The sequence below is a fragment of the Rhododendron vialii genome, chromosome 8a (assembly GCF_030253575.1).
Source record: "Rhododendron vialii isolate Sample 1 chromosome 8a, ASM3025357v1".
Classification (NCBI taxonomy): Eukaryota; Viridiplantae; Streptophyta; class Magnoliopsida; order Ericales; family Ericaceae; genus Rhododendron; species Rhododendron vialii.
The window spans coordinates 794,543-818,080 of NC_080564.1; the positions used below are offsets into that span (position 1 = coordinate 794,543).

Genomic DNA, 23,538 nt, shown 5'->3' on the forward strand with positions numbered 1-23,538 from the left:
AGTGAATCTACTGCACTTTTTTTTTTGAATCTTAATAAGGCCAATGATCCCCTACAACCTTCACTTCCATATGTGGAACAAAATTGAACATTTTGGCGAATAAATCCCATAAAATTAGAAGAACATTCATTTCACAACTCTACAGGAACTCCCCCAAAAGCATACTCTCTGATAACGTAAAACTTAAAGCGGAGTGAAACAGCACATATTGAGTCCCTTAAATAGCACATACTGAGTCCCTAAAATAGCACATACTGAGTCCATTAGGGGAAAGATAAAGCTTACGACAGTCATGATTATAGAATGAAGGAAGCATATAAACAGCATTTCCAACAGCAGCTTCAGCTTCTACCAATGCTGCCGCTGATGAAAGAAGAACTTCATACAACCCTCCAGCCAACTCAATCGGAAATGCATTAGTTTGAATCGTGCTACCACATCAACCTACCATTGCTTGGTGAGAACTATTCAGTCAAAGATAAGTGATGTTTCAAACTCCAGAGTTCTAGGAATACAGAAGGTGAATATGAAATTTATAGATTCTTACCTTGGGAACTTGAGAAAGAGAAGCACAAAGATATTAAAGTTCGGTAGAAAATTATCTAGCAGCACAAAGGAATACCATGCATATCATATCTGTCACAATGAAAAGGCGAAAAACTTTCTCAATGCATTTTATATTCTGATCAGAGCATACACACATGTTTGACTCTAAACTCCGATCTGCTATTCAGTCAATAGACCAACTGATGCAAGTTCAAGTCATTTAAGTTCAGTTTCAATGAGATAACACTAACTTTGGCGAAAACTAGGTTTATTGAAGGCGAATTTGATGGTGGATCCAGAATAAGGGTCCGGCCTCATAAACAGATTCACAAAGTTTGGGAGAAATTGAAAAGTGACCTTTTGCTTTGAGAACTTCAAGTGGCCCAGAAAAACTTCATCCAACACACCCTACACATTTGTTGTAGTCAATGACAGTTCCACAGCAGAATCTGGGCTAGCAATTGACTTTACAACAACAAAATAGCAAAAAGAGTGAACTAGGAAATTTCAATAAAAATACCAATCTCAGTACCAAAAAAGCAAAGAATTAAAAACACAATTGTAGAAGTTTTCAAACAAATTATATACTTCTACTGTCAAAGTGATGAATGCCAATAGTATACTGGTTTAAATTTTTAGTACATCTGTCAAGAACAAAGAGTCTTACAAAGATCGGATTGAAGTGATGAAACAAAAAAACAAGGCTTACTCATCGATTTTATCTAAATAACTCTTCTTTTTTTTTTTTGAACAGCAACAAACACAACTCTTGGTATTACCAGACCAGACTGACTTATACTTTCCTGGCCAAACTAGCCTCTCGTCCAATGTCATGATTATAATATGAGTGTCTTACCATGAGATTCATGGCTGCATGAGTAACCATAGAGACACACAACTGGCCAACTAAATTTAAACAAACTATGTGATAACTTATCTCTACATTTTCAAGCATTCCTCATTTCAGCCAAACATATTCACAACCACAAACATGGATTTACACTACAAGCATGCAAGGTTTTTTCATGAGTACGGCATGTAACATGCCCGCTAGAAGTCGCGCGATTTCCACAACACAGATCGAAGTGCGGGTCATTAATGGATGTTCTTATGATTCCTGCAGTGGAAGTAAATTAAGAAACAAAGGGTACAACCCAAACAATCACAAGTCACAACTACCAACTCATAACAAATTAATTGCATATCACAATAAAGTCATAACTTTCTAAGAGCAGTCATTTGGTGCATACATCGCTTAGGTCTATCTCAGGTATCCTTGCTCATACCCAATCCATTGATTAGGAATTACATGGAAACTGTTATTGTTATCATTATTATCACAATAGGTTGAATTAAAACTTGCAACATCAGTAGTAAGTAAACATATCTCCCATCGAGAAATTCAAGTGTTTGAACTTCTAACCTGCAATAAGTAAATAACAAAACTCCGTATTAAGGTAGAATTAGGTGTGCATACTTTGAGTTGTATGGTTTCACCACTAAGGTCTTCCTGCAAAACTATCGAGAATCACACTTGATAGCAAAATTCACAGTTTTTAAACTGTTTTTTTTATTCATTCTACAGCTATAAAAGAAACTTATCCAAACACTCGTTATACTCCATAGAAGTACATCTCAAGAACTGAAAAATGATAGTTTTGGGGATAAAGACAGGCAAAAATTATAAGAATTGTCCAAGGAAAAAAAGAAGCACCGAGAATTGAACGAAGATGTAGTGATATAGTGTATATATATTGATACGTGTCTCTAACTATAAAGGGGATTGAAGCCCCAAGACAGGCCAAGTGGAGCAAGCTGCAGCCTAGCCAAGCCTAAGCCGAAGCTGGGCTAGCTGTGGAGTCAGTTGTTTGAGTTTGTTAAAGAGTCAGCGCTGAGCTTTAGAAGGCAGAATCGAGTCTGTATCGGGTAAGTAATTTTCAGAGAGAGAGAAAGAGAGAATCCCAGTGGTTATCTTTCTGAGTATCAATAAAATGGGTAGTCCTATGGTACACATCCTTTATTAGGGGGTGTACCATACACATCATGATTTTAAACCCTTGGATTTCAAAGTAAATAATCCGGACCACCCATTTATTAAATCAATTTATAAAATAAAAAAAGGGCTCAACAGGTAACAGGTTGTTCACTCCTCCTTGACTTTCTCTCCCTTTCCCTCATGTGTAAAATACTACAAATTATATAACATAACCACAATTGTTATGACAACACAAAAAATTAACATTTTCTTACCACAATGTGTCGTACCAAAAGAAATCGATCAAAAGATACTAGATAAACGACCAAAATATATCGTAGCACAATCAATAATTATTATACCCAAACAAGATACATGTCTAAAATATCACAAATTAAATATTGTATAACTTAACATCCTAACAGTCCTGATTGATCATTTTAAAAATACACTCACTAACGACATTTAGACTGTACAGTCAATTTATAGTATTTGGTATGAAACCTAGTCCTCTGTTATAGTTGAATGTTATGTAGCCATGCGACTGTGACACAATAATAACGATCAAATTCGTTGAATTTTTTATGTTTGTTGATTAAGTCACCTACGTAAATTTTTGTCTCAATCAGGTTTAGAAAGCTCCATCATCGGCACACAAATTGAATAATAGAATGATATTTTTCATCCAATTAAGTGTCTAGTTATAAGCCATCAACTTCATTCTTGGTACGAATGACCTAATTAATATTATGTAAAAGATAGACGATTTTGATAAAATAAAAAATAAAATAAAATAAACACCTTACATGGGGCTCAGATGGTACATTATTATATTTTAATGTTGTATTGAAATTGAACAACGAGATTTGTTGAAGTATGAAAATTTAAGGATTAACTATGTAATTTATCCTAAAAAATAACAACATTCTTTTAAAAAAAAATAGAAACGAAGGGTGTAAGATATGAACCCCAGATCTTTTAGATAAATGTCCAAACTCCAACACTTTATCACTATGGTACACAATTTAGAATTTGTAATTTTAAAGGCTATTAGTTATATAATATTTTCTTATATGTAGGGGCTTTATTTTCAGGCTAAAAATTTGAGAAGACAGAGACCTCAAATGCCTCCGTTCTAGTGCTGGTCCTACACTTGTAGATCATTTTATAGCCTATGTCATTGGTGTAAATCAATATGTCGACTATAATAATTTTTTTTGAAAGAAAGTACAATGACAATAAACTTACAAAATTATTTAGATTTTACTTCAACGACCTAGTTCTAAGGATCACCATTAAATTTTGATTTGTATGCATAGAGTGAAGGTTTGACACCGATCCATGTGTCAAATATATAGTGCCAATTGTTAAGTGCATCGCCCTGAATATTAATAAAATTGGGTATTAATGTAATTAATTTTACCAATTACAAAAAGGGGAGTAATTTTCACAATCTATTTTTTGATATTCACACTTATTTTTTTGTATTCCATTTTAGTGTCGAAAGTGTATGCATTTGAGACAGTAGGATAATTATTTTTTTAGTGACATCTCATTTTTCCACGAAGGAATTTTGATTTTTTGAATTAAATTTTGTGGAGAAATAATTTGATTTAGACAATATTTTGAGAGGAAATTGTAGTTGTATTAAAAAATTTGGGTATAGTACTTACTTTTTGGTGAATTTCTTGGATGAAAATTTTGTGTGAGAACTTCATTTTTAGTTTAAATTATTGAGGTATTGTGTAGGGACAAATAAGAATTTGAAAAAATAGTATGGAGGGAATCGAAAATTAAAATAATATGGTGGAAATTTTAAAAATTTAAAAAATAATGTGGCGGGAATTGAAAATAATTAGTGGTATTGTATTTTCCCAATTATAATTATCGTTTACTAAACATTCCGATTGAATTTTTTTTATACGACACGTTGTGGGTATGAAAACGCCAATTTATGGTGTTGTCATAACAAATTTGGTTATATTACTAAATTTGTGGTATGATACTTTGTTGATTATAACTATCGTTAATTGAAAATTCTGATTGAATGTTTTTATACGACACGTTGTGGGTATGAAAACGTCAATTTATGGTGTTGTCATAACAAATTTGGTTATATTATTGAATTTGCGGTATGGTATTTTGTTAATAATAACTATCGTTAACTGAGCATTTCAATTGAATTTTTTTTATACGACACGTTGTGGGTATGAAAATACCAATTTATGGTGTTGTCATAACAACTTTGGTTATATTACTGAATTTGTAGTATGATATTTTGTTGATTATAACTCGTTAATTGAAATATTCTGATTGGATTTTTTTATACGACACGTTTTGGGTATGAAATCGTCAATTTATGGTGTTGTCATAACAAATTTGATTATATTACTAAATTTGTGGTATTTTAGACATGTGTTATTACGGAATATTTTAATTAATTTCATTTGGTACGACACATTGTGGTAAGAAAACGTCAATTTATGGTATTGTCATAATAATTATGGTTTGTTATATAATTTGTGGTATTTAAATATGTTTTCTTTTGATACGACACCTTGTGTTAAGAAAATGACAATTTTAGGTGTTGTCATAATAATTGTGGATATTTTATAAAATTTGTGGCATTTTACAAATATTTTTGGCTTGAGTATAACAATTGTTGATTCTGGTACGACATATTTTGATTTTGTTACAGAATATCATACGAGTCAAAAAAAATTTGTTACGATTCATTGTGGTAAGATAATGTCAATTTATGGTATTGTTATAACATTTGTGGGTAACATTATTTAATTTTTGATATTGTACGCATATATTTGGTTAGGGTATAAGTATTATGGATTTCGGTACGAATAATTATGGTTACATAATAATAATAATTTTTAATTATGAATAACCTGCTAATGACCTGTTCAACAGGTAAATTTTAATGTACAAATCGTAACTAGAATCATAAATATGCATTCAAAAACCAAAAATCGGCATAATGAAAATCACAAATTGTCATAATTTAGATATACGGTATACCCTGTGTACCATAGCTTCCTCCCAATAAAATTCCCCTCCCATTTCTTCGCAAACTCCATTTTCTTCTCAAATTCTTCTTCATCTACACAGAGAGATAGAAACCGGGTTCTCTTGATAAGTACCTCGCATCTTGAACGATGGAGGTTCACCAGAACGACGTCGGTTGATTAAATTAGGACTTCGCACCTTGAAACTGAGAAGTCCATTAAAATGACGTCGCAAAATTCGAAAGCTTCCATTACAGGAACTTCGACATCTACTTGGTAAATTGTGAACTCAATTTGGGTTTGTTTCTTGATCTAATATGTTCAAGTTGTAGATCTTGTTAATAAGTTAGAAATTGTTGAATATGATGTGAATAAAATTGATATTAATATATAATCGAAGGTGAAAAGAGTGAATTTTATTTTCTGAAAATAGAGCTGGTCGCACTTGATAAAACTGTTCAACTAGTAGAACTCGTCTGGTAAATTACGAACTTATTTTGGATTTATTTCTTGATCGAAAATGTTCAACTAGTAGAACTTGTCAAGAAGATAATCAATGTTGAAGATCATATTAATCGAATGCCGAATAATACATAATCGGGCTGGATCAAAGTGAGTTTCATTTTAAGAAAATAGAGTTGGCTACGCTGGATCAAGCTCATTAGTACTGTATCATTACGGAATAAATTCACTCAATCGTCGTCACGCTTTCTACAGCTGAGGAAGGAATTCATGGGACTTCGTCTCTTCCAATCTTTCAGGTTCATCCCTAACTCAAAACCAGTCACTCAGCTGATGTTGATTTTCTTTGGATCATGAAATTCTGCTCCATTGCCTGTTTAAATTTTATGTTTGGAATAATTTCCTGTTGATAGGCCATGCGATGAGTTCAATCAGTTAATACATGAAGAACCTCGGTTGTCTTCTATTATAGTTTTCTTCACTTGAATTTAATTTGGGTTCGTTTTGGTTTCAGTTTCTGCAGTTTTGGAGCTGAAGATGATGGTGATGCTGTCTTGCTGATGTTGCAGCTTGAGATTTGAATGATGAAATCAGATTTTGGGGAAGTTTCTGAATTTTGGTCCTTGGAGTATGAGTTTCAGTTGAGGTAATGGTGCCTATGCTGGGGTGGTTCCTGTAACTGCTGTTGAAGTCGTGCTCTCTTTGAAACTTTTTGCTTCTGCTGCCTACAACTTTGCTGGTTGTTTTTGTTTGTCAGCTTGTACCATTCTTTCCACAACCTTGTATTTTTCTCCTTTCTAGGTCATTGGATGGCATATTATTGTCCGGGGCGAAGGTGCCAACCTAGTTGGGCTTTTTGTTCTTGGTTGTGATGCCACTTTGTCCTTTATCCTTTTAATCCTTGTAATTCTTTATTCATCAACTGATTAATAAAATCTCTTTCTTTGTTGAGTCCTGCTTTTGTAGAAGTCATGGCAGGAGAGTTAATTAGTTCTAGCGAAGGGACTGGTGGTAATACTGACGACAATTGTCAATAAAATCCCAGGGAGTTGAAGAGAGTGATTCTTCCAATCTCCTTTTCCTTTTTTCCCTTTTAGTTTCTTTTCAGGTATATTTGTGGTGAAGTATTGAATCTCACGTCGACTCCAACTCTACAATCAAAAGCCTAGACAAACTAAATTTATTTATTTTATATACGTAGGAAAATTAGCCCAACTTATGTGCTATTTGAAAGATTAAACGAAACCAGGTGCTTTTAGTGATCTTTTAGATTTAGTATTGACTTTGTCTTGCCGAAGATAGGTTGCTCCTCCCAATATAGTCGGGAGAACAATGGTACAAGGATGAGGAACATATTAGCCCATCATGCAAAAATGCTAGTGAGACACAGAAGTGCACACGGACACTTGCTCTGGTACTCTATTGTCGTTTTGTGCTTGACATTCTTGGCCTTGAATATCAGCACAGTAAATGTGAGCGTGTGCACTTGTGTGTGTGGAGTCTGTGGATTAATTGTTGCACATGATATTACATGGAGGAAGATTAAGAAAAGGGAGAGAAGATATGCTGGAGAAAATAAAAAATGACTTTTGAGCTACGTGTGAGGAACTTCGTGTTTGTTTCCAAGTTATCTCATTTCTTCTTAATCTAGATGGGCATTGCTGACGCTATCATGGACCTTGTTAGTTGCGAAACCACATTGCGAGAGAACGATTTAAAAGAATTGAATGTGGAGTAATATTGGAAAGTCAGGTGAACTCTCTTTTGACTAAACCAAGCATGTAAAACCAATCCTTGAGAATTTATACAAAAGAGGGTCTTTGTTCTATCAAGTTGAAATTGTCTGTATGTTTTCTTACCTTGTCTTCAGGTTGTCCTTGTTGCTAGCAGGAAGTCCTTAACCCAACACAAAGGTGTATTAGAGATCACATCCCACATGAAATGCTTGAAAGATTGGAGGCACATTTGAGGGCAGCTGGCCAGTTTACAGTTTGCAGAATTTGATTCTTATGTTATGGTTGCAGCTTCCTTTCTTTATTGTCTCACTTATTCATTTTAGGTTACTGCAAACATGTGGGGAACCGGGAACCAGTGTGGAGGAGGTGACCCAAGTGAGTACTGAGCCAAACATCATCGTCAGGCTTGCATGTGAATCTCTCTCTCTCTCTCTCTCTCTCTCTCTCTCTCTCTCTCTGTTTAAGCGGTTTGGAGATTAGCTGGTGGATCTCTCTCCCTGTTTAAGCTGTTTGGAGATTAGCTAGTGGACCAACACTGCTTGTTGGATAACAAAGTTAAAAATTAGGTAGGGTGTTTGGATGACCCCTTGAATTGAATGGACCTGTACACTTTTGATGCATTTGAATGGGATGAAATGGGGTCCAAACCAAACCGAGCCTTATGTCCCAATCACTTGGGGTCACTGAAGGAAATTGGTGATTTCTATCGTGTTTATTTCTTATTAGTACATGAGATTATTTTAAGCTCCATGTGTTAGAAACGCTGCCAGAAGAGACAGGCAAACATTTTTGAAATGTAGGTTCTTGAATACTTCACTTGATGATCTTGTCAATCACATAAGAGGAAGAGTTTTCAGCCCAATAACGTCATGTCAGGAACAAAACCCTGTACTTGGATGGAATTATTTTTGAGTTTCCCTTATAATTTTGGAGTGAGGTGAGGGAGGCTACAACTGAAGTGATGGATATTTCTTTGAGACTGGTTAGTTGGATTGAATTCCTAAGAAAATGAATTCAAGCAACTAATAATAGGGACTTTAAGCCTTTTGGCTTTCTCAACCAAGCTATATACGTTATTGTTAAGTGTTGATGTAGGTCTTCTCCTTTTTAACCCTTTCATGTTTATATATGCCGGGACCCACTGTAAGTCAGGTTTCTTGCAAACGTGATGGGAAAGTAGCAGCAGATTACTATGCAATGCATACCAAAAATCTGCTTTATAAGTCTGTCGAACAACTGTGAGCGGTGAGATAATTTTCTCTCTTTACTATGCAATAGTCATGTGTCTAGCTCAGACTTGTGGGATCAAATCCTGGTTCAAGTGATGTAGTATTACGTGAAGTCCCCTAGTGCCCATCTCCGCAGCTTCAATAACATTTTACACAAAAATGCAAGTTTGAGTCTCCTCAACCCTTGAAAAATGAAGGGCATCAGATTTTTCTGGGTCGATGAAGACTCAAAAATGTGATTTTAAAATCACTAAAGATATTTTGGCTCAGTGGGCCTACTGTTTCACTGATTCTCAGCTTGTCACTGCTTTTCCAACAAAAAAACATGAATCAGGCAAAAAATGCCTGGAAAGTGGAAAAAGATTAGTTTTGGCTGAACTGATTGTTATTAGTTCTATGTAGTTTTTCGATTACTATTTCTGATTCTTGATTATAAGAAATTACTGCTCCCTCCTTTCGAATCCAAGTGTACATTTTGATGACTGCTGCTTCATCTTCTCAACTATTTTGTAATGTAGATTGGAGGCAGTGAAGTTCGTTTTTCTCCTCTGACCTACATTTTTTATGAAGAACCCCCTCGATGGCGTGAACTCCTTTCAAAACTTGTCATGTAGTAGTTTTTTGGGAATGCATTGGGCCGTTTTTGCATTCTATCGCATTAGCGTGTCGAAGAACTCCTGGTGCTTCTGTTAGAAGAGAATTCAACTCAAGAAGTTGTGCCTTAAATCTATTTAGTGTATTGTTATTTTCTAAATTGACCTCCATAGTACTTGCTTTCAATTTTTCCTGGTTCAAATCTCTGAGCATTGTCCCTGCCCCTCATGGGGCTTCTCCTGTTGTAATCTTATCACTTTATTCTGAAATAATTTTTCATAAATTGGACTCTGTGTGTGTGTGAAACTGTGCAAGTATAACAGCACTACCTCTCTTCATGTTTCTCCTTTTTCCTCCTCCTTCTCTGTCAAACCCTCTTCCCTCCTCAGCCCTTCCGGCTATCCCCTCCATGGTGGTGGATCGGATAGAAAGGAAAGATAGAAGAAGAGGGTGGGAGGGAAGGATAGAGAGCACATAGGGGTGGAGTGAGAAGGTGGTGACCGAGTTGGGGATTAACTCACTACCATTGTAAAATTCACTATACACGGCAATGTTTGACATTGGAACTAAAAGTTGAATCCTGATATGGGCAGAATATCATGTAACCTTACCATGTGAGCAGGGGAAACTCCAGCAAAGAATATGGTACTCTTGTCCTAATTAGGCTTGAGACCAGAATACTCATAGAAATAAGCTGAGGCATCATTGAGTTCTTACTATCATTTTTCAGTTCTTACTTCTATGGAGTATACTGACTGTTCGGATAAGCTTATGTATATGCAAATTTCGAAGTGTAAAAGCCCTAATTTGGCCGTGTGAATGGAGATGGTTTTAATTGCTATATCTTTTAAAGCACTTAAGTGTGGTTTTAACATGTTTGTGAACCAGTTGATCTTTTTCTGCATTGTGGTGCTGCATTTCCACGTTAGAAATTGTATTTCTCTACTGGTTGTATGTGCATGAAAAGGAATTTCAAAATGTATATGAGAGCCTTTACATCATTTGGGGTCTTAGGAGGAGCAGTACCATCATTTGGGATCTTTCTCTACTGGTTGTATGTGCGAAGTTGAGCAGGAATGGAGAAATCCAATGAGAAATGCTACGCCTAGACAAAAAGTGTGGCATTTCTCCTTAGATATGCTTCATCGTCCCTGTTAAACATCGTGTGTCGAAAGTGATGAAACTTTGGATATGGGCCATTCTCTTGTTTTTGTAGCTAGGACGGCAAGAGTTTCAGCATCTTTTTTGCATGAGGTATTGAGGATACGTATCTATATTGCTCATACGGCCATGCATCAGCCGGTATAGCACAGCATCGGCTGGTGTCCTATAAATTTCAGTATTGGAGGTCCAAAATTGTTTTATGGCGGTGTATCGGCCAATACTCTTCAATACTTGGAACACTGATTTTGAGTCACACAGGGCTTCAGGTGTGTAGAAGATCAAATTCAGGTGACTCTATTTTGTTATTGGAGATATGAGCGGACGTAGTGTAGCTGGAGAGAAGCGATGAGCTGACACTTTACTGATAGCAGAATGTCCTGACTGGATTTTGAACCTCTCTTTTCAGTGTCTAGAAGAAAAGTTTGTCCTTGAAACAGATAGGTTGATTATATTTCATGAAAGTTTGTTCCTCGGAAGCAACAACATATTCTTGAGTCGCTACTTGATTACTGTTTTTATTGTGTTCATTAAGAAGCTTGTGTAGTTTGCAGTGTACTTGATTATCTATGCCCAAATCACTCAACTACGCTTCATTTGTTCCATTCAGGTCCTTGCAAAATACCACCAACTTGTTCACCACCTTCTCACTTCACATGCTACTCTGTGCTTTCTATCCCTCCCTCCTCTTATCTTCTTCCTTTATATGATACTATATCCCATCCACTGCCATGGAGGGGATAGCCATGAGGACTGAGGAGGAGAAGGATAAACGAGAAACAAAAAGAGGGGCAGGGGTGTGATACTTGCGAAGTTGCACTCCGAGAGAGAGAGAGAGGGAGAGAGAGGGAGAGGTCCAATATGTGACAACTTATTTCAGAATAATTTGGTAAGATTACAACAGGAGAGAGCCCATGAAGGAGGGGAAAATGCTCAGAGATTTAAACTAGAAAAAATTCAAAGCAAGTATTATAGAGGTCAATTTAGGACATAAGAACACACTACGCCGATACATGCAATTGTACAACTTCTTGAGGTGAATTCTCTTCTAAGACAAGCTCCAGGAGTTCTTTCGACACACTAATGCTAGAAAAACCACCCACAGCATTCCCAAAATACTACTACATGCCAAGTTTTGAACTACACTGCCACCAATCTGCATTTCAAAATAGTCAAGCAATGAGTTCCAGAACAAATTTTCACGACGATAAAGGGAAAACGGAAAAGCTAAGAAGATGAAGGCATGAAGCTGCAATCCTGAAATCTACCCTTACATCCAAATGAATGGAACGGTACAAGTATATATTGTACGCATATATTTGGTTAGGGTACAAGTATTATGGATTTCGGTACGAATAATTATGGTTACATAATAACAATATTTTTTAATTATGAGTAACCTGCTAATGACCTGTTCAACAGGTAAATTTTAATGTACAAGTCGTAACTAGAATCATAAATATGCATTAGAAAACCAAAAATTGGCATAATGAAAATCACAAATTGTCATAATTTAGGCATACGGTATACTCTGTGTACCATAGCTTCCTCCCAAAACATCACATAACTATTAAACTATTAGTTCAACCAAAACTAATCATTTTCTAGGCATTTTTGACCGAATCATGTTTTTTGTTGGAAAATCATCTAACAAGCTCCGAATCAAATTTTGACCAAAAAAGAAATCTCGGAATCAGTGAAACTGCAGGCCTACTGAGCCAGAAATTCCAAAATCATATTTTTTGAGTCTTCATTGATCCAGAAAACTTTTATGTCACTCATTCTACAAGGGGTTGAGGAGACTCAAACTTGCATTTGTGTGGAAGGTTATCGAAGCTGCTGGGAGGTGCCCTAGGAAACTTCATGTAATAAATCACTGAAGACGGAAAGTCGTAACCCAGAGTTGGTCCCACAAGTTTGGGATAGACATACGGCCATGGCATAGTAAAGAAAGAATATTATAGTACCACTATCAGTTGTTGTATCGACTGGCTATGACTATCGCATAGTAATCGGCTGCTACTCTCCCATCACGTTTGCAAAAAACTGGACTTACAGCGGGCCCCTGCATGTACAAACATGAAAGGGTTAAGGCAATTCTTAACATGGAGAAGACCACATCAACACTTAACAATAACATACATAGCTTGGTTGACAAGGTGGCGAGGTCAATAGGTGGAAAGTCACAGAAATTAGCTGATTGAATTAATTTTCTTAAGAATTCAATCCAAACAACTAGTAAACACCTACCATGCATAACATATAAACAAGTCGTGTGCTAGTGGTCTAGCCTGTATCGTTTCAAATAACTCCAAAGCTGGCCTCTGCGGTCAACGAATGTAGAGGAAATAAATCAACCCCCAGGAAAATATGTTTGCACACTGCTAATGCTAATTGATTTGATGTATCAATGTATGTCGAAACATAAACATTTCTTTAAAAAAAATCAAGTGATACCTTCTGCCATATATGAAACAGAACAAGATAAACAAGGTCAGTGTCACCACTTTCAGTTGCTTTGTCAGAGCATTATCTTCTTCTCCAATGCTTAACAGTAGAGGAAACTGGAGACAAGGATCAAAATCAAGACTGTAACTAACTTCTCTGGAAAACGACTGCAGTTATAAGTTAATCTACCAACACGAAATGGAAACCGACTATAAAAAGAGAAGGTAAAAGAGAAAATTAGAAAGCAAGAATGAAGAACCTGCTGGGAAGAATGTGGTTCATGTTCAATGAAATGAACATAGCAGCCAATGTCCGTCTGCCACTCTTAACCGCATGAGTATCAACTGCTGCATAAGATATGCCTTTGCCTATTCTCAGCTGAAATGCAAGGGAAAAATCATTTCCTGCCTTTAAAACCAAATGAAATGGAAAAAGCAGAAAACATGAACCGAATTTGTGAAAGTGTATTAATATTCTTGAGATATGTATCGCTATCCAAATTTGTTTGGAATTATTGGTAGGAGGAAGTTTGCAGGACCGATATTCTATTAGCATGGTTTTTGGTACGGTTATTGTTTATAATGATATCTATCTATAATGTAAACCATCCAAATTATAAAATAAATTCAATAATAGCCAATTAATCGTCGAGAAGAGATGTCTGTTTTGTGCGAACAAGACATCGCACCTTGAACATGCGATGTCAGTTCCAAAACAAAAATACAACCTCGCGAGGTCTGAGGTATGTAAGACAGCGCCATTCCATGAAGCCAATCGCATCTTGAAGGCACGGAAAAGTTTAAACCTTTCATCTTGAAGACACGAGGCTCCTCAACGCCGCTTGTCAACCTGAAGAACCTAACCCCACCTTTCTCTATCCTCTTACTCCCGCCGCCGTCCCTCAACGCCCACTTCTCTCACTCTCAACAAGTACATCTCTCTCCTTTCCAAGTAATAATTAGATTTGTTATCAATTGCAATTAATAATACTACTCAGTCATTATGTAGGGATTTCAGCATACAATTGATGTTTAAGTGGTATAGAATCCATGGCTCCTGTAATAAAAGTTAACCATTATGTTATGCAATTTTGCAGGGTTGTTTTTCTAGGTGTCCCTGTTGTGGAGAAGGGAAAGTCATGTAACTGACATCACAAACCTCCCAAGGTTGTTTTTTTTTTAACTGACATCACATGTTCACACTTCATAAACTCATTCAACCAATATAACGAAGACCAACCACTCCCATAAGCAACCACTGTTGATTGTATAGAGCGCTAATTGTGGCCATTCCAAAAGTTTATCATACCATTTGCTCATTTACGTGTAAGTCATATGTATGGAAAAACCTCCTGAAACCTATATGAGTAAGTAACTTGAGCAAGTGAAAGGATTCACCTGCTAGTAGTTTAGAGAGGGAAGAAATAAAAATCCCGTATCCCTATTATTGAAGATGGGCTTTTAACACTAATGAAACAGTCATCTAGAAGGGTACCAACTACCAAGCAAAATGAAGTTCCAGAAAGGCTCCAGTAAAATGTCTAAATTATCCTCCGATTTGTTTAAACAGAAAGCTGAAGCACCAACTTAGCAACTATTTGAGTTTTTGCTATCCCATATGTATGTTGCATACCAATTTCTTCAATTTCTGTAACAAAACCCAACAATTAGAACACCATTCTAGCAGACATGGGGAGCCTTTCTATTCTACCAACAATGACTTGAGAACACTATTCAGCCCTTTGTTCGTTTCATATGCTTACGCGTGGGAATTGAACTACTTGAGACCATAGGAGAGAGCAAGCAAACCCCTAAGTTTTCCAGGCCAAGACCAATTGGCCAACCCCTTGGAGTTCAAGTACAAACTTTCCACAAGCGAGCAACACAACTAAAAGAAAAATTGCTCAGTTTCAAATGTAGATAGGAGAAAATTCAGGCAAAGACCAAATGACTGGAACTGCATAATTTGACATCCACAGTACCTGTATAGTCAAACCCTGTCGACAAAGCGTGGAGGTGACGGTAGCGGCGGCAGCAGGAGGATGGCCGGTTGTCCAAGTCTTTGTAGCAGTGGAAGGATTCGGGGTCGTGAGGAGACTTATAATAATAGTTTACCAAAAATGGGTATGATCTAGTGTGACCATCAATATTTTCTTCCGAATAAACTCACACAAATCATCTCCGATCATGAACTAATCCAAATTCGATTAATAAATTCTTTATCATGGCATATATTCTTCGCAATGTCGACAACTTGAACAATTTAGATCATAAAAACAACCGTATTGAGTTCAAAATTTACCAATTAGAAAGTTTCAATAGACCTCCATGTATTGGATTTGATCCAGTGTGGGCATCAATATTTTTTCCTGAATAAATTCACAAAATTCATATCCGATCATAAACGAATCAGCACTTGATTAATATGATATTCGACATGGTATATATTCTCAATATCTACGACTTGAATAATTTCGATCATAAAAATAAACCGCATTCAGTTCACAATTCAGTAATTACGTAGTTTTGGACTTCTCATGTGAAACCTGCGAAGTCTTCATGAATCCGGCCGACGTCGTTCTAATATAATCCTCATGTTCAACGTGCGAAGTATTGATGAAACCAGGGCGGCGTCGTTTTAAAAACCTCGCGTTTATCAAACACGACTTTGTATTGAATTCAAAAGCTCGACTGAACTGAAAATTGTCCCGACACACCCTCAACTTTTTTTTAATCAATTTTAGGAAAAATCCCTCTAGTTTTCTTGAAATCTCGATTTCCTCTCTCTAATATTAATTGTATCATTTTTAACCACATAATTTATATTTTGCCTCAATTTGGGCTCTCTCCCAAAGGTTGCAAATAGCTCGGCACTTTTATTTTTCTCTTCTCCGAAGCCCTGTCTATCTGCGAACGCCGTCGTATACTCTGCTCATCCCCCTTGCCTTGCCTCACCTCATCGGCGGCGATTCTCAGGTTTCAAGCAACTGGTAATCTTTTCTCCGAAGGTTTATTCTCAGGTTTCAAGCAACTGGTAATCTCTTCTCCGAAGGTTTATCTTACTCTATGCTCTTTTCTTGATAGTTATGTTCTTTGGTTGTGTTTGATAGATCCCACAACCATAGTTCCGTCATTTGAACTGTGTGCTACCGTCGTATTATCGATAAAAGGCAAGATTTTTTTTCGGTACAGGGTGTAATTTTGCGTTTAATCATTTCATGATTCATCCATGAAAAAGGGTTCAATTGTATTGGGTTACCTATAGGGCTTGTAATCTAGGTTTTGGTTTTGATCCTTGGATATGTAGAGTTCAAAATTAAACTTGATGGAGAACCATAAAAAAGGTTGATCTACAAGCAGGGGCGGAGCCAGGATTTTCGAGCAGTGGAGTTAATACCGAGAAGCATACCTGTCCACAAGTTATTTTGTGGGCAATAGATTTCAGAATGGTCATGGAAATAGGAAGGTTGCATTTCAATTTCGAAAATGTGGAGTTGTTTATTCTGGGAAAAGAGAAAGGAAGGGGCTTCTAGCCTTCTACTTTATGGTTTCCTATGAGAGAAGTAGAATCCCCTGCTTTTTCTTTGCCCTCGCTCCTCCACAATTCCAAGAGCAAATACAGCGGAAATGTTGTTGCGTGCTTAAAGAAAAAGCTTATGTACTGTTGTCAAAGACTCAAAGGCACTTTATAATGGTGGAATGCAGTCCAAATTTCTACTTGTGCTTAAGTGATTTGATTGAAAATGTTGTCACCTTAAGAGATGAGTTTAGTCATTGGGGCACATTTTGTGGTTGTAAGCTTGTTGAATTAAACACAGTTATTGCTAGATGCTACAATGTGCTGCTTGAGGTAGCTCCAGCCTAAGAAGCATGGACTTCTGAGTATTAAGGAGTTATTCTGTCTATCAGACATGTTTAATACAACAGACCAACGTTTGACATTGTGAAATGGCTTTCATAGAAGTACACAAAATGACACCGGTTCAGAAAAATTAAGGGTTTCTATAACGCTTTGTTTGGAACTTGTGGAAAAGAAGCGAAAGGAAGGAAACATTAAAAATTCCTCTCCCCCATTGTTTTGTTTGGAGAGAAAGAGGAGAGAAAAATGAAATATCTAGAATTATGCATAGTACAATTTCCCTTTCATTTTCCTCCTATTTTCTTTTCCCCCATTTTCTTCAATTTCCAGACAGAACATAAAATTTCTTGAGAAGATTGACTGTACTTAAGTTCATTCCCACAAAGTGAAGGTTTTATCCTTGGAGTTGGTTTGGGAAGTGAGAGAAATCATTATCGCTCTGTATGTATGTAGGCCTTACATGGTGCATTGAAAACAAATACTGTCATTGGCCTGCATTTTAGGAATTTATTATGTTACTAAGTTTTGTTGTTCATGTGTCCTGTGTCATCTATTCCAGCCTTCTTAAATTGGTGTACGGGACTCTGGAGACCATATCTAACTAAGTTATTTTTCACTGTTTTGAAGGAATGCACTTTTCTTACAGATGCCAATATGAATTAGTTTACTTTTTAACCGACTGTTACATGGTCTTGTACTTATTCCAAGACATTTGTAAAATAGAAGTTAATATGTAGATCAAAGGGGGGCCTTGTAGAATGACAGTTCTCCTGAACTAGGGCTGCTTGCTACCTTACTTTCCAAAGAATTTGAGTGCATATTATCCAGCTATACCGTTTATGCATCACTCACGACGCTAAGCATTCTAGTTGGATAACTTGTGATTCCTTTCTCTGTATAACTCCTTGACCATTCTATACTATTTGTGCGAGTTTCGTGTCACAAATACCATTCTGTTGTCATGTTTTGGTACACCTTGTATGTCATGTCTCACTAATTCTTGGCTCTGTGTTGTTTACTTATGCTGAATGGTTGATTTTAAGTTCTTGAAATGTCATGAAGGAGCGTAATTTTGGTCCTCCTAAATTAAGGTGCAGAAGAAAGAGAGAGAGAGAGAGCATCTAAGTGAAACAAAAATGGTTGAAGTATGGTGGTCCTTGTTGGGGGCTGCAATTCCGGCTATTGTTGCTGGGAAAGCTTTTTTAGTCAAGAAAAGGCGTTCAGAAGAACAGAGAATAGTTGGTGCCCGTGGAAGAGAGAAGACTTCTGATGATATCTTTGTATGTGAGAGGGTCTGCACATCAAAGAGAATGCTTAAGAAGGTTGGGGCATTCTCCAAGGACCCTATCGCAGATACTTGTGTGACTGTTTGTGGAGTTTCTGAGCTTGATGCCTGCTCTGATGCCTGTGCTCGTACTGTATGCGTTAATGAGCATCAAGTGCCTAATTGGAATGACGTCTGCCTTAAGAGATGTCAAAGTGAATGCCTAAAACTCTCTGCTTCTCGTTCTTCTTAGTGTTTTTTCCCCTTTGCCAATTCTAGTTGTAGGTGTTGTACAACATGCGCTGTTGGTATTTATCGGATGGTTGGATATGTCAAGGTCAATTTCTTAACTGCTTCTCCTTGCGCTTTTTGCGAACTGGGACTGTAGTGTTTGTATGACATAATTTTCAGCATACTGGTTATCAACGTGAATGCCTTAAAAGTCTCTCCTCCTCGTTTTTCTTAGTGTTGTCTTGTGATTTTTTGCGGGAAGGTTTCGTGCAACATGATTTTAGGATATGATGGTTATAAACCCATTCTGAAATGTTGAACCTCCAAATATAGGAGTGATAGGATACATGATGAAGGAAACATGAAAGTGTCCATGAAAAAGAATGGACGATTCGTATTCACACTCCATTCTCTTTCAAAGACACTTTCATGTTTCCATTGTCATGCATTTCTGTTTCTTTTACATGCTAGCGGTGAGCAAGTAACTGGATGATTTTTCTTTGGTATCGATTAGTGTTACTGTCTAATGGAGTACTGTCGGGCAAATGTTAAGGCCCTGCAGTGAAATATTTTGTTACGTCATCGGTGATGTTGACTATATGAAATCTGGGGCTCGTTTGGCTATCCTAGATTATTTGCTTTTATTTATGGGTCTAAGACACAGATGTTATCTACTTGCGAATCTTGAATAAGTAAAGATCCAGAGGCAGAATGCGTAGATAAGCTATTAAGCTAGAATAACCAAGCAGCCGTTACTGCGTTTTTATGTTTCAGTAGTACTTCTTGCGGGTTTTTTTGGTTCGACTGTCAGGGCTAGTACTTGTTGCATTTGTTATCTTACTCCCTCAGTCAACAAATAAAAGTCCGGTATTCCATTTTGATTTGTCCCCCAATAAGTGTTCATTTTGAAAAGTTAATGAATAAAAATTTGCACAATTATCATTTTGTCCTTTTTAAAAGTCAAGGGGTAAAAAGTTAATGGGTGAAAATGTGGAGAGTAATTTTAAACAGTGAAGGTAAAAGTTGATGTGAAAGGTGTATGATAATGTCTCGTTAATAAGTTGAAATTACGATGCCGGACACTTAAAAAGAGACTGAGAGAGTATTTCATTCATCTCTCTATGAGGGCCAATTATTCAATATTTCCGGACTACCATGTGGCATTGCCATGTGGTACTTTTTACAAATAAAAGATTGCGACCACAGATTGTGGGTCCTTTCTCGTCTCCCAAACACCTAAAATGAGATTGTTAATGTTTCTATTGCAAAATTTGTCGCAACGTAAATGGTTGTGAGTAGTGCGTAGACAATGCCACATGTGCGGGACCTGTGTTCATTGAAAGATTATTGCGCCAGAACATGTTTAACTAACAGCTTATGGTCAGATTTTCTTCCAAAACCAAACTAGACTATCTCTTGATTGAAGTGATGATTTACAACAATTATGGACAGATTCCTGGGAAATGGATTCCACAGTTATTAGGCATGGTTCCAGAATAAAAGATATTGCAGTAATTAAGTCAGCCATGATTTTAGGGATTCTGATCTTGAGATTAAATTGGCTAGTCTAACAGCTCCGACCAACTGAATCCATCTCCTTGTATTCTTGTGTCATGGATGGTTGGAAAATCACAGATCCATATAGTATCCATCACTACAAATTTTGGACAACAAGCTACCGCATAACAGTCGTTATTTTCCAAGGGGGAAAATAAAAACACTAGCCGTGGCCGGAAAGAAAGAAATCAAAAAGAAGTTTTAGCCAGAGTGTATGTGTATGTATGTAGAAAATGATACTTGGGAAAGTAACCATTTTCTCCTCCATTGTTACAGATTCTCATACAAGTAATCATGGTAGAATCCGGTCTTCACACAATTGAGCTTTGGTGGAACAAACCCATGCAAAATGCATGTTTCTCAGTACTGATCCATAAACTACTTGCGGAATGCCATGAAGAAACTCCTACATTTCAGTACGATCAGCTAATCGACGTGATGGGAGTTTTCACAAAGCGCAAATCACAAGCCACAATTGTGCACGAAAGAGTGAATTAAGACAGAGACAGTAACTTTGGATATAAAACAATCTAGTGTCATCGTATCCCGCATAGACAAGCAACCTAATAAGTGAGTGTGATGTTTTCTTTTGTATGTGATGTTGTTTAATTTCTTTTGTACAACGAAAATAATTTAACAACAAAAGAAAAATGTAAACTAGAGGCGCGTCTCAAAACTGACAGTAACGTTGTGGTGAACATATATGGATACCATCTAATATGAGTACTTGTTAGATGACACATAAGATGCTACTCAAGTGTGATTCTCGAATTTTGGGAGATCCATTACTCTTACCTAAAGCAAGCGATTGAACTCAAAAAATTTGACAGAATCGTATTAGTTCATAGCCAGCTACCGTAATAGAAGGTACATATCCAGATTTTCCTATACAGAAATTCAATCAAAAGTCGAGTTAAGCATCAAACATATATCCAGATTTTCTGCTACAGATATTCAATCAAAAGTCAAGTTAAGCATCAAACAAATGTTGCAGCTCCACTTTTGTCCATAGAATCTAATAATAACAAGTTACTGATGGTGCATACAGCCAAGCGGCGCAACAGACATGCACTATTCATTTTTCTGGTTGAGAAAGAGACAATGTAACCAATGAAGCAGTAGTTGGTAGGTAAAAACATACAGGCATTTTTTGTGAAGATTGCTATTTAAGACCCTTAATTTCTGGGTAGTACCAGATTGTTTTAGTTGAAAGAGGCATTGATGGTGCAACCAACAAGTTATCTGTACTTATCTTTTACTATATATATTTAAGTCCTCATTTCTTGCCTCAGTCTTACTTTCAGAAAACCATAGCTTACGAGTAGTACAAAGCTACCAGTGAACCTTGTAAACTTCTTAGCTTGAGCGACCCAAATGGCTTCTCTATGTTACTCTGAAATCCTGCTAGTAGTCTTATGTTTTCTTTGCCTTCTCTTCTGGGGAACCCGCCGTGGGATTCCATGGAACTGGCCGCTACTTGGAATGTTGCCCTCTCTTCTTCGTAAAGTCGGGCGGATTCATGATAGTTGCACCGATCTTCTAGGCCAAACCGGTGGTACTTTCCTCTTGAAAGGCCCTTGGTTTTCTAATATGGACATGTTGGCTACAGCAGATCCGGCCAACATACACTACATCATGAGTGCCAACTTTTCAAATTTTCCTAAAGGTCCTCAGTTCCTAAAGATGTTTGATTTTTTGGGAGATGGGATCTTCAATTCAGATGGAGATGCGTGGCGGAACCAGAGGAGACTTGCTCAATTGCAGATTGGTCACCACCGTTTCCACCGGTGTTTGGTCAAGACGAGCCAGGATAAGGTGGAGAAAGGATTGATCCCAATTCTTGAGCATGTGGCCAAAGGTGGCCAAGTTGTTGATTTGCAAGACGTGTTCCAAAGGTTTACCTTTGATACCACTTGCATATTGGTTACTGGCTATGACCCTGGCTGCCTCTCATCTGAACTTCTCGATGTTCCTTTCTCGAAGGCCATGGACGATGCTGAGGAAACAGTATTCACTCGCCATGTAGTGCCCCAAAGCATTTGGAAGTTCCAAAGGTGGCTAGGAATAGGACAAGAGAAGAAATTGAGCAAGGCTTGCAAGACTCTAGACCATGTCATAGCTAAATACATCGCAATGAAGAAAGATGAACTCAGCAATGGTATAGATTTGAAAGAACAGGAAGAAGGTGTCGATCTACTAACATCATATCTACAAGAAGACGAGATGATGGGAGGATTGAAAAGCAACGATAAGTTCTTACGAGACACCGTTCTTAATTTTATGATTGCGGGGCGAGACACCACTAGTTCAGCTCTCACATGGTTTGTCTGGCTAGTTTCAACGCACCCAGACGTTGAAGCAAAGATCAGAGAAGAACTCAAATCGGTTATACCGGAAGAAGAGGAAAGCAACAAATGGAGGCTGTTCAAGGCAGAAGAAGTGGGCAAGCTAGTTTATTTGCACAGTGCACTTTGTGAGTCTTTAAGGCTCTATCCACCGGTTCCGTTCCAGCACAAAGAGCCTCTTCAACCAGATATCCTTCCTAGCGGCCACCCTGTTCATCCGAAGATGAAGGTAATGTTCTCCCTTTATGCAATGGGGAGGATGAAGTTTATATGGGGAGAGGACTGCTTGGAGTTCAGGCCAGAAAGATGGATTTCTGATCGGGGAACGATCAAGCACGAGCCAGCATACAAGTTCTTGGCATTCAATGCAGGGCCGAGGACTTGCCTGGGAAAGGAAGTGGCTTTCACTCAGATGAAGGTGGTAGCCGCGGCTATAATCCACAACTACCATGTTCAATTGGTGGAAAGGCACGTTGTGGCTCCTAATGTTTCTATAATCCTCTATATGAAGCATGGGTTAAGGGTCAGGGTTACCGAAAGGTGGTCTTAGGGTGTGAGTGCGGGTACCACGGCTCGGACCCTTGACATGGCAAATGACACCACAACAGTGCCACCACAAGGGAAACCAAAGCTTTGGTCAAAAGGTGGTCTTAAGTACAGTACTACTAGGGTGTTTTATCTGTGTCTCTCTGTTTTTTTTCCCCCTTCAGAATGTTTGAGAATTTAATAAATGATCCCTTATTTTCCTTGGCTCTCTGCATGTGTTGTGGAGTTTGGTGTTTTGTAATTCTAGGGGTTTGCTCTCCTTTTGTGCTTGTTGTATTGACTTTTATGCAATGAAATTTTCATTTGTAAGAGAAAAAAAACCATGTATGGATTTGATGCGCGTTAATAAGTGAGAGATTGGGAGAAGGACGGTTGGTCATGTGTATATATGATTATTGCACAAATTCTTGTCCACAGGTTCGGAACTGTCCGATACAGATTGGTCTCGTAAAATAATATGATGGTTCTCGATCGATCGCGTGCATTCTGAATCTGTGCAAGTACGTAGCATTATTCTTACTGGAAGACCTAGGTTTTAGATTCCTTTAGGAATTGAAGTACTCCTGTGA

At 37.4% G+C, this 23,538-nt stretch overlaps 2 protein-coding genes and 2 long non-coding RNA genes across 11 annotated transcripts; 3 read left to right on the forward strand and 1 right to left on the reverse strand.

Annotated features, from left to right (window-relative positions):
* The first annotated feature begins 6,049 nt into the window (after positions 1 to 6,049).
* LOC131298159 (uncharacterized) lies at positions 6,050 to 9,842 on the forward strand. Of its 4 annotated transcripts, none has more exons than XR_009190465.1 (4): positions 6,074 to 6,299; positions 6,515 to 7,752; positions 7,891 to 8,148; positions 9,484 to 9,842. It is a non-coding gene; the product is annotated as an uncharacterized LOC131298159 (long non-coding RNA). The 4 variants fall into 4 exon arrangements; XR_009190464.1 differs by having other exon boundaries at positions 6,515 to 6,646; positions 6,802 to 8,148; XR_009190463.1 differs by having other exon boundaries at positions 6,075 to 6,299; positions 7,871 to 8,148.
* A 1,731-nt stretch (positions 9,843 to 11,573) lies between these two features.
* On the reverse strand, positions 11,574 to 15,378 carry LOC131298160 (uncharacterized). Its single transcript, XR_009190466.1, has 4 exons — positions 13,428 to 15,378; positions 13,178 to 13,284; positions 12,971 to 13,044; positions 11,574 to 12,785 (listed from the first exon to the last, which is right to left on the reverse strand). It is a non-coding gene; the product is annotated as an uncharacterized LOC131298160 (long non-coding RNA).
* Positions 15,379 to 15,994: 616 nt separating this feature from the next.
* On the forward strand, positions 15,995 to 18,735 carry LOC131298161 (uncharacterized protein At5g64816-like). 5 transcript variants are annotated; one of them, XM_058323482.1, is made up of 2 exons: positions 15,995 to 16,201; positions 18,118 to 18,735. In XM_058323482.1, exon 2 carries the CDS (start codon positions 18,163 to 18,165, stop codon positions 18,541 to 18,543), a length of 381 nt encoding a protein of 126 aa, XP_058179465.1. In that variant the 5' UTR covers positions 15,995 to 16,201; positions 18,118 to 18,162; the 3' UTR covers positions 18,544 to 18,735. The 5 variants fall into 5 exon arrangements, with proteins under 5 accessions (XP_058179465.1, XP_058179464.1, XP_058179466.1 ...); XM_058323481.1 differs by having other exon boundaries at positions 15,998 to 16,157; XM_058323483.1 differs by having other exon boundaries at positions 16,037 to 16,201; positions 18,089 to 18,735.
* Positions 18,736 to 21,246: 2,511 nt separating this feature from the next.
* On the forward strand, positions 21,247 to 23,169 carry LOC131298163 (alkane hydroxylase MAH1-like). Its single transcript, XM_058323486.1, has one exon. It carries the CDS (start codon positions 21,453 to 21,455, stop codon positions 22,971 to 22,973), a length of 1,521 nt encoding a protein of 506 aa, XP_058179469.1. The 5' UTR covers positions 21,247 to 21,452; the 3' UTR covers positions 22,974 to 23,169.
* Positions 23,170 to 23,538: the final 369 nt, after the last annotated feature.